General features: G+C 39.1%; 1 protein-coding gene across 3 annotated transcripts; it reads left to right on the top strand.

Annotated features, from left to right (window-relative positions):
* Positions 1–11,321, top strand: rap1gapl (RAP1 GTPase activating protein-like). 3 transcript variants are annotated; one of them, XM_015950173.3, is made up of 18 exons: positions 2–347; positions 625–715; positions 888–923; positions 1,005–1,052; positions 1,127–1,324; positions 1,402–1,499; positions 4,841–4,919; positions 5,120–5,173; positions 5,248–5,331; positions 5,481–5,581; positions 7,988–8,117; positions 8,235–8,396; positions 9,163–9,234; positions 9,385–9,471; positions 10,181–10,336; positions 10,426–10,509; positions 10,595–10,614; positions 10,704–11,321. In XM_015950173.3, the coding sequence occupies exons 1-18, from the start codon at positions 277–279 to the stop codon at positions 10,783–10,785; spliced, it is 1,653 nt and encodes a 550-aa protein (XP_015805659.3). In that variant the 5' UTR covers positions 2–276; the 3' UTR covers positions 10,786–11,321. The 3 variants fall into 3 exon arrangements, with proteins under 3 accessions (XP_054597002.2, XP_015805659.3, XP_054597003.2); XM_054741027.2 differs by having other exon boundaries at positions 1–347; positions 888–1,052; XM_054741028.2 differs by lacking the exon at positions 2–347 and having other exon boundaries at positions 388–777; positions 888–1,052.
* Positions 11,322–11,324: the final 3 nt, after the last annotated feature.

Here is an 11,324-nt window from a genome sequence, read left to right as displayed (position 1 = left end):
GTTATTGTGGGATCAGTGACACGAAGTCAGCCTGGCGGCGTCTGTTTCGCAGCCAGAGCGGGCTGCTCGTGTGACGTGAGTGGGTTAATGCCGCTGGTTGTCTGACAACAGGACAGAGGGAGGAAAGGGAAGCTTAAATGAGTGAGTGGCAGGGGGGCAGAGAGGAGGAGGAGGAGGAGAGATGGAATGATAGAGTGAATTAATTCAACCTTAGCCAGCCCTGATTGACTCAGAGACAAACTGGCATGCACAAACACTCAGAGTGACACCAAAGACATGGAGAGAGAGAAGAAGAATGACATGTCCTTCTCTAGAAAGAGAAGCTTCACCTTTGGGGCTTATGGCAGGTGAGTCACCTCATAAACAAAAGGTTGATTCAGATTCTCTTCATTCTGGATGAACGATTGAACAAGAATGATGTGTTTGTTTTAATTTAAGAGGATTAGCTGTTCTCACTTCCTTGTTTATAGTGTGGATAGAATCACCTGTGGGAATGAGACAAGGGGAGGCTTTGTTTCCTTTTAATTGCTGCTATTTTGAGCTTCATTTGAGTGTGAGAGGAAGAGGAGGAGGAGGAGGAGGGGTGTGTATTTGTCTTGTTGTGTAAACCAACCTGTTGCTCAGACCTGACTCTGTGGAGGACAACCAACTGGACTGTCTGGACTCTCCAGCCGGTGACAGCAAGCCTTCCCTTTCTTCCAGCAACACCCAGAGGGTATAAAAGCCTCCCTTCTTTAATTCCAGTTCCATGAATTTCATTCATTATTACCTGCACAGGTGAGAAGCCCTGGTTTGGTTTAATCTTTTACACATTCACACCCCTGTGTTGTGTTTTTCCTGCCCTTGACTGCGTCTGTGTGACGCCTGCTGCCTGGTTTCCGTGTCAGGAAGCAGAGCTGTTTGAAATCATAGCGAAGCTGCAGGTGAGTTTCAGCGTGATCGATCGTATGCATCAGCTGATGTCTGAGCAGAGCGGCGTCTCCTTTCATGCTTTCGTCCATCAGGGCAGCAGGATCGATGAGCAGAGATGTGAATTCCCGCCTCCTTTGAAGGTTAGCAGCCAAAACAAACTCAGTAAGCAGGTCACACATTGGTTTGTGTGCTAGCTCATCTCCGTGTGTTGTAGTGCCAGCTTTTAACCATCGGGTCGGATCTGCCCCTCATCCTCCCCTCTAAACTGGGAGGCTACTGGGTCGACCCCCCTCTGGAGAAGCTCATAGACATGAGTCCCACCTCCACCCACCAAGGCCTTGACCTGGAGAGCTACGACATCATGGAGAGAGATGCAGAGGCCAAAATCTACCACGAGTGTTTCCGCTCACGGGTAGGCTTTCACCAAAAGGTCTGAATGAAAGTGTGTCGTGGGCGGATGTTCATGTTTTCTCACCCTCTTCTCTCCAGCATCACCACTCCTTCACAGCAGTGGATCCATCGCTGGGGTCGCTGGTTCTTTCCGTCTGCTTGGAGGAAGAAGAGAATCGACTACGGGTGATACTAAGGTTCACATTTTGGACACTTTTATGTAAAATTTTCTTAAATCTGTTTAGTTTCTGATCGTTTTCCCTAAAGACAAGGGGATTTATTTTACATTTTTCTGTTGAAAATTTCACTTTACAGTAAAGTTTGACATATAAATGAATCAAGGACAACTTTATTTACACATCAGTGGTTCCTAACATTTTTCACGAGGACCCCCTTTCCAATGTCCAAGACAAGCCCTATAACCACAACTCCTACCAATGCATGCAATTATACAGGCATACAGAGTTATGCCTCTTACAGAGTTTTCATTGTACTATTGGGTGTGTTATCTTGTGTTTAAAAATGCAATTTTCACAAATCTAATCTTGGTAACCTCACGACCCCAGCATAGGCAAAACTGTGGGGACCCCAGGTTAGGAACCACCGCCTCAGATGACTTCTGAAAGCGGCAAACCCAGAAATAAAAAGAGTTACATCTTCATTTTAATTTAATGAAGCAAACCCTTTTTAAATCTTAAATTTTAAAATAAATTAAAACAATTCTGAACTTTTATGGGTTCTGTACTGTTAATAAGAGAAATTACTAAAATATTGTTAATAAGAGAGATTACTAAAATTCTGGTTTATGCTCAGATTATTCTTTTGGACTAATGGTCTGAATATTGAATATTTGAATATTGTTGATACAGATATATATATCTATAAAATATTAATTTCAGTTGAAAGTGTCTGGAAGAGGATTAGGACCACTAAAAAAATAATTAATTCTGACTAACACAGAATTAATTCTCAGAAGTCAAAAGTCAGAATTCTAAGATTAAAGAGCAAGTCACCCCTACCAGAGTATTACTCCACTCCCACTTCCTGTTTGAAAAATGCAACAAATGCTGTTGCCTAGCAGACCAAGAGGGTGGAGCCGCAGACACTGACATTGTGACTTTGGATGGGTACCTTTGACATTTGAATCGATTCAGTACTAATTCCCGGTACCTAGGAATCGATGCCGGTACTTAACGGTACCAATTTTTGATACTTTTGAGTGTTTATTATTTTAATTCTCTTTTATAATTAAATATATATTTTTCTCAATATATAACAATATTTGATAAATATCACGATAAATAACATTAATCTGTTTTTATTTTAACATCGTCCTTGTAGTTTTATAAGCTGATAATTAAACTGAAGCAAACATCTTTACTGTGAACTAAATTTACTGTGTATCTTCATTCCTTTTGCCGTCTTTTTTCATTTGATTTTTCCTACTGGGAAGTTAGAATTTCCGAGGAGAAAGCGAATGCACCATTAGCTGATAACAACGGTGGACATGGAAGCTAACATATCAAGCTAACGTTATCTTAAACAGTTTATTTAACTGCTGGAGCAGATTAAAACAATGATGCCTCACACTTAGATCGTTGTCGCTGGTTTCATCTTCACCCAATCACCCGTCGCATTTAGTAAAGTGAAGCCAAACTTTAGAGCGCGTTCATGTTCTTCTAGTCGGAAATTCGGAGTTCCGAGGAGAAAGCGAACGCACCATTATCGAAACGGAAGGTAACATATCAAGCTAACGTTATCTTAAACATTTTATTTACCTACCGGAGCAGATTAAGATGAGGATGTCTCACTTAGATCGTTGTCGCTGGTTTCATCATCACCCAGTTACCCATCACATTTAGTGAAGACGACCCAAGCTTTAGCGTGCGTTCTTTCTACCATGCTGCTCTGTTTACAACTCGCTCTCAGCGACCGACGACATAACGCTCTTGCGCATGCACAGCTGTCTAGGCAAGTTCTCGTTATGAAGGACAGGTACCAAAACGAGGCACCGTTTGAAATGACGTGAATCGGTGCTCGGTCGGTACTATGGAATTCGGTCAGTACCTTAAAAAGTACCGAATTCGGTACCCATCCCTAATTGTGACATCATATGGTATCAGCTAACACTCTAGGGTACCTCTTAGCCAACAGCGATGGCAAATTTAAATTCAAATGCAGCGCAGTTTTAACCTGACAACGGCACAACACTGACAGTTTTAGGCAGAAAATTTTAATTTTAACTAAAATGCACTAAAGTACAAAACTATTGACTACACGTGTCTGCAGCACGATTAGACCATCGACATATACATATTAGACACACATTTACATAGTTTATCAGAAAAAAAGTTGATTTGGGGGTGTCTTGCTCTTTAAAGCTGTTGTAGCGAAACTACAGAACAATCTAGCTTTAAAATGCAGACCCTCTCACCCCTCTCATCAACTATCATCCCTGGGCCACAACTGCCGGAACCAGAAACCCACATTGCCAGAGGAAACAAGAAACACCATTCGCTGTTTTCTAGGTCCAAGCTTCTGTTGTTGTATGTGACTTCAAATGGTGTTTTTCTTTTTGGGACTCTGGTAGTTTGTCCTCAAGTTGAAGTGGTAGCAGCCGGCTGTTTCTCCTTCTCTGACATTATTGCGCTGCAAATTTTTCACACCAGTTGTGTTCTGTGGCTAAATCCGTGAGTAATAATGAATGGAGGACCCGGGCTTATACAGAAGTTTGATGGTTTGGTGAGACCAACAATGGGATAGTTAAATAGCTGCTTTTGGTCCAAGATGTTTTATTGGCTGAGATTTTTAGACAAATGCAAGAGAACCACTTCTTTAATGTTTTTATTTTTAATCTCCACAAAATACTTATGGCTGTACTGTAACACTGTAATGAGGTGTAAAAAATGTTTTAAGCTAGCTTGTTTTCCAGATTTGCCATTGCAGCTTTAAAGTCTGAATTCTGAGATTAAAGAGCAAGTCACCTTCAAATCAACCTTTTTTTCTGAGAAACTACATAAAGCGTTTCTAATCATGCTGCAGACACGTGTAGTCAATAGTTTTGCACTTTAGTGCATTTATGTTAAAATTTTAATTTTTGCCTAAAACTGTCAGTGTTGTGCCGTTGTCAGGTAAAAACTCTGCACTGCATCTGAATTTAAATCTGCCACCGCTATTGGCTAAGAGATACCCTAAAACGTTAGCTGGAACCATATTATGTCACAATGCCGTTGCGAGCCTGTGTGTGTGTGTGTGTGTGTGTGTGTGTGTGTGTGTGTGTGTGTGTGTGTGTGTGTGTGTGTGTGTGTGTGTGTGTGTGTGTGTGTGTGTGCGTGTGTGTGTGCGTGTGTGTGTGCGTGTGTGTGTGTGTTTGTTAGGGGCTCCGCCCTCTCGGTCAGCTAGGCAACAGCATTTGTTGCATTTTTCAAACAGGAAGTGGGAGTGACAATACTCTGGTAGGGGGTGACTTGCTCTTTAAAGTAAGAAATGTGCCACAGAGATCATCAATAAAAGTTATGTTATTGTTTTTTTTACACAGAATGAAGGAGTGCTCTCTGCATGGAACGTTCTCCGTGTCACTTTTTCCCAACATGCCATCTGCTGTAGAATTAGCAAAGGTACAAATAATAAAGAACTATTTTGTAAAAACATGTAAAGACAAGTTGTAATTTTACAATTAGCAGTGTGTCTCACAAAGTTGATATGTTTATTGTATACTACAATGTGTATACATGTGTTAATATGTGTGAAAAAGGTTCTCGGTTCCTTATAAAAGCTGTTTAATTGAGATTTATTAAGAAATCCCCTTATTTTATAGATGCTTTGTGATAAAGTGACTGTCTCAAAGTTTGATGTGGTCAGCTACCTGAAGGTAATGCTCCAAAATACCAAATTTAGTCACTGACAGAAAATGTCAGGCAACACTCATCCCACTCATCCCCCCAGGCTCCAGACCTCATCAAAACATTTGATGAACACAGAGTGTCTTCTAATTTCAAGTTTGGTGTCATTTACCAAAAAGAAGGGCAGGTAATCCTACAATTATTTATTATAATGACAAATTTGGACATGACACCCACCCTCTCTTTGATAATACGTCTCTCTCTCTCTCTCTCTCTCTCTCTCTCTCTCTCTCTCTCTCTCTCTCTCTCTCTCTCTCTCTCTCTCTCTCCCTGTAGCTAACAGAGGAGGACATACTGAGCAACAACGAGGAGAGCGAAGAGTTTAAAGACTTCCTGATGATCCTGGGAGAAACTGTTCAGCTGCAGGGATTCACAGGGTCAGACGCTTGTAGTTAGAAAATGAAAAACAGATTTATTTATGTCGGCCGCACGTAAACTCAACTGAAAATATCTGCAACAATTTTACGAAGATTACACAAAAATGATATTGTGTTGCCTCTCCGATTCAAGTCAAGTATTAATGTAATTTAAATGCTAGAAATATATTAATTATTAGCTTAAAGAGCAAGTCACCCCTTACAAGAAACGTACTTCACTCCCACTTCATGTTTGAACAATGCAACAAATGCTGTTGCCTAGCAGACCGAGAGGGTGGAGCCACTAACAAATACACACACTCACGACATTGTGACACCATAATGTACCAGTTTACATCATAGCATACCTCTTAGCAAATAGCGGTGGCAGATTTAAATTCAAATGCAGTGAAGAATTTTTACCTGACAACGGCACAACACTGACAGTTTCAGGCAGAAAATTTAAATTTTAACATAAATGCACTAAAGTGCAAAACTATTGACTACACATGTCTGCAGTACGATTAGACACGCATTTATATCAGAAAAAAAATGTTGATTTGGGGGTGACTTGCTCTTTAAAGTAACACTGAGCAGTTTCCTGCTTCTCCACTCTACTGGTTGAAATTGGAATTACAACTGTTGTAAACAACCCTGCTGCAGCCTGCTGTTGCTAGCGCTAACAACGAGCTAACACGGACACAAGCCAATAATACTAAAATAAACCACAAAGTAAAAAGATTCACACTGTCAGACAAATAATATTATTATTTACAAGTCCTTTAGCAACAAAGCCAGGTCACCATCAGCCCGTGATTTTGTAGCCTCCTTTAGTTCCCTCAAACTACTGTAGGCCAAGCTGATGTTCAGTCTGGTTTTAGCTCTTTCTGCATTACTCTTACTTATTGTTACTTCCAGGCTCCGTCATGATGCCAGCAAAAATCAAACCTCTTTTTCTTCTTCTTGTGCTTTTTATTGATGATAGGCAAACTTGATAAAGCAAACTGCTAGCATAACAGTTAACAGCCAAGTAAGGAGCATATGGAACTAGGATTGGGACAATTTTACATTTAACTTGTACCAAGTTTTGTAACTTGTAACATGTTTTGTAATTGTGACTTTTTGTGGCATGTAATTCACATTTTGTAACACTTAACTTTCATTTTGTAACAGGTAAATTTGTTTTGTAGCATGTAATTCTCATTTTATAACATGTAACTTCGATACATAACATGAAACTTTTATTTAGTAGCTTGCAGAAAAAAATCAATGTACAAGTTTAAAATCACAAATCTCAGTCTACGGTTACAATTTTGTCCCAATTCTAGTTTGCTTCCAACAGGAATTGTCTTGGATAGGAATCCAAGACTCGTGATTGGCTGGTTAGACATAGCCTGTCATTGGTTCTTTGGGAAGGAAGCTAGAATTGTAGACATAAGTTTTGTAACTGTAGACTGAGATTTGTGTTTTGAGAGTTAGGATTTGAAACTTGTACGTTGTTTTTTGCAAGTTACAAAATGAAGGTTTCGTGTTATGCGTCAAATGCTACGTGCTACAAACGAGAATTACAAGCTGTAAAATGGAAATTACATGTTTCAAAACAAGAATTACGTGGTACTAAACGAAAGTTACAACTACAAAACATGTTACAGCTTACAAAGCTTTTTACGAGTTACGTGTAATATTGTCCCAATCCTAGTTCCATATAAGCGTCCCCTATAGAGAACCTACCTGCTCCACAAAGCTGTTAAGTAAACTGTCTGGTCAGTAGATGGTTGCAGAGTGGTGTCAAATATGAAACTTGTCAAGTTTCTAACTCAACAATCACTGAGATCAATGTTAAAGCTCTAGTTTTAAGTTAAAAAAATACTATTTAGTGTTACTTTAATTCCTGTTTTCAGATCATTGCAATGTCTGCACTAATGCAGGCTCCTGTTAGAATAAGGAAACAGTTTATAAAATTATTTAACCAGTAAATACAGAATCAGTTGAAGTTTTGTTAATATGTCGTAACTTAGGCTGCGCGGTGGTGCAGTGGTTAGAGCTGTTGCCTTGCAGCGAGAAGATCCTGGGTTCGCTTCCCGGCCTGGGATCTTTCTGCATGGAGTTTGCGTGTTCTCCCTGTGCATGCGTGGGTTCTCTCCGGGTACTCCGGCTTCCTCCCACAGTCCAAAAACATGACTGTTAGGTTAATCCGTCTGTCTAAATTGTCCTTAGGTGTGTGTGTATGTGTGTGTGTGTGTCCATGATTGTTTGTCCTGTGTGTCTCTGTGTTGCCCTGCGATGGACTGGCTCTCTGTCCAGGGTGTACCCCGCCTGATTGCCCGTTGACCGCTGGAGATAGGCACCAGTCCCCCCGCGACTCTACATGGACAAAGCGGGTTCAGAAAATGGATGGATGTTGTGACTTTTTTTTCTTTTTTTCAGCTTTAGAGGAGGACTGGATGTGTGTCATGGCCAGACAGGAAGTGAAGCAGTCTTCACTTCCTTTCATGGGAGAGATGTGATGTTCCATGTCGCAACAAAGCTGCCTTTTACAGAGGGCGACCCGCAGCAGGTCAGAAAGCTGTTTCACCCTGACGATGATTCACGACAGTGCTTCTCAAAATAATCATCTCTGGAAATGTAAGGTTTCTTAAATAAACACTGATAAAATGTGTCCTTTACTCATCAGTTACAAAGAAAGCGTCACATCGGTAATGACATAGTGGCCGTGGTCTTCCAGGAGGGCCAAACGCCCTTCTTATGTGACGTTATTAAATCTCACTTCCTGCACTGTTTTCTGGTGGTGAGAAGGACGCAGAAGAAGGAGGAGGCAGGTGGAGGTGCGTTCCAGGTGAGCATGTATCTGCATCAGCTATACTCTTAATTACATCAATTAAAATAAATCAAGATGCATTTTAATGGTACACTATAAAAATGTATATGTAACAAAGTAAAAAAGCCTATTCTTTTAGACACTATCTTATTTTTAGTCTGAAAAGAAAAATAATTATTCTGTAGAAGAAATAGTGTTACTTCAAATATGGTAAATATTCTTTAAAATTATCCAAAGTTTCTTGTTTTTAGTATTAAAGAAATGCCAACGGGATAAGTACAATTTGGTTGGCTAGATTTCTTAAAACTAGCAAAAAAAATTATTTATTTTATTAGCAAGTTTTCTATTTTAGCTAGTTTGCTATTTTAGAATAATTGTTTTCGTCTTTGATCAAAAATAAGATAAAATATATAAAAGTGGGGCTTTTGTACTTTCTTAGAAATCCGATTTTTCAGTGTAAATAATCTATATTGATATTTATGAGTACAGAGTGAATTGTTAGTGTATCATTACTACATTTTTAAACTGATGTGATTGTTTTGCACAATATTACCACTAAAAACATCCCAATTTGTGATGTCACAAACAGGGATATTTTTAAGCAGTTCATTTTAGGCACATAATTCCTAAAGCCAAACAATGACAGAAAACAGGTGGACTCTTTTTTTTATGTTTGCAGTGTTTATAGTGGCATTGGAGGCCCACTTGGCAGCAGAAAAGGATGCTAAAGGTGAGTTTTGTGTAATATGTCCCCTTAATTTTTTTTTATCTGTCTGCTTCCCAGGTGTCTGTTACAGCCAGAGAGGACGTTCCTCCCTTTGGTCCCGGGATTCCAGATCCCCCCATCTTCAGAGATGTAAGGAAAAGTGGGGAGAAAAAAAACAAGAAAAACGATTTTAACCACTTTTATTTTATGACATGTTTTGACACTTCAATACGAAAGTTTTGGTGAAGTTAGATGTATTTATGAAATGGAAATATTACATTTTCTAATCTTGTTTTTTAGCGTTCCCATCTGAGAGAATTCCTTCTCACCAAGCTGATCAATGCAGAGATTTCCTGCTATAAGGCTGAACAGTTTAGCAAATTGGAGGTAAAAAATTTTTTTAAATCCTCAAAAATGCTCATTTTGTGGAATCCCATTCCCACCACTCTGATTTAAAAATATTTATCTCATTGTTATTACTTTATGTGGTGGTGTCTCATATTTATGACTCAGCTATTTCATAATAGCGAAACAAATTAGCTAAGTCATAATACGGAGGTAGTATCTCAGTATTATCACTTTGTATCTTGTTATTATGAGATAGCTGAGTCATAATTATGAGATTTTGTTAATGGAGTGGCAGGAATGGGCGTTCATACTTTACTTTGTTTATTTTCTTTTTAAAGAGCAAGTCACCCCCTACCAGAGTATTACTCCACTCCCACTTTCTGTTTGAAAAATGCAACAAATGCTGTTGCCTGGCAGACCGAGAGGGTGGAGCCGCTAACAAATACACACACACACACAGGCTCACAACAACATTGTGACATCATATGGTACCAGCTAACGTTCTAGGGTACCTCTTAGCCAATAGCGGTGGCAGATTTAAATTCAAATGCAGTGCAGAGTTTTTACCTGGCAACGGCACAACACTGACAGTTTTAGGCAGAAATTTTACATTTGAACTAAAATGCACTAAAGTGTTGACTACACGTGTCTGCAGCACGATTAGACACGCATTTATATAGTTCATCAGAAAAAAAAATATTGATTTGAGGGGGCTTGCTCTGCATTTCCTTCTGCTTGTCTCTTACAGCTGCGTACACGCTCATCCCTTCTAGAGAGCTTGCGAAATGAACTCTTCACTCGTTCCCAGTGCATGATGGGAGATCCATCCCTTCCTGCCGTCTCCACTTCTGAGGCGGGGCGGGCTGCATCTGAAGGAAGTGGAGGCTTTATTGAAAATTTTAAGGTGAGTGCTGGCTCCTCTCATAAATGCATCTCAGGTTTGGCTCAGATACTTATTTGATTTCATTTTTCTTCCTGAATGTTTGACATCAGAGAGCCATCAGAGTGCGGAGTCATTCCTTTGAGAACCTGGGCGTACCCAGGAAAATCACTGGCAATGCGTCAAGCAAGCCAAAGGTAAAAATATACACAACAAACCAGGAGTTTAACTAAATAACTTATTGAATAAAAAACTGAAAGACAGGTTCTCTTTCTTTTACAGACAGATAAAGATGGAGAGAGGTGAGACCCCCCCAAAAAAATAAGAAACTGGAATATTTTTTTCTTTTTGATCAGAGAAGGTAACAGAAAATTTTTCATTTCCCTTTCAGTGATAAATCTGCGACACTTCTGCCCGACAACTCAGCAAGAACTGAAGTTAAAGATCAAGCAAGTCCTCAAGAGGAAACATAAAAACACTGTTAACTTTTACCCACATATAATTATAGATTACCCTTTATTATATACCTCTGTGGGTCAGTATCTGTAAATAAAAGTAAATAGACTTTTCAGGAAATGTAATTATTTTACATAGAAGAAATATTTTAGATTGCAGAAAACCTTTAAATACGTATAAAAAAGAGATGTTAAAACGAACAAAGCTGAGAAATGTAAACACTACTTGAAGTTTTGCTTTACAGATTAATTTAGATCGAAGCAAATCTGGACTCTGAGAAGCAGTTGCATTAGTTAATGCCAAAGACACAAAATTAAACCACATCGTGAAATCGTAATAAGAATATTGGCATTGGCTGCAGCTCCATTTGATTTAAATGATAGATGAATGTATTTTAGTGTAAACTCGCTATTTTTGTGTCATTTCTATAAAGAATGTAGCTTGAGGAATTAGAATTTCACATTTGTGCATTTTATGAATGACTATTTATGTTTTATTGTGGTTTTATGAACACAAATGTGTTTATATTTATATTAAATGCCTTCAGTCTTGATGT

This window comes from Nothobranchius furzeri, chromosome 5, assembly GCF_043380555.1.
Source record: "Nothobranchius furzeri strain GRZ-AD chromosome 5, NfurGRZ-RIMD1, whole genome shotgun sequence".
Classification (NCBI taxonomy): domain Eukaryota; kingdom Metazoa; phylum Chordata; class Actinopteri; order Cyprinodontiformes; family Nothobranchiidae; genus Nothobranchius; species Nothobranchius furzeri.
This window is presented reverse-complemented; position numbering and strand designations above follow the sequence as displayed.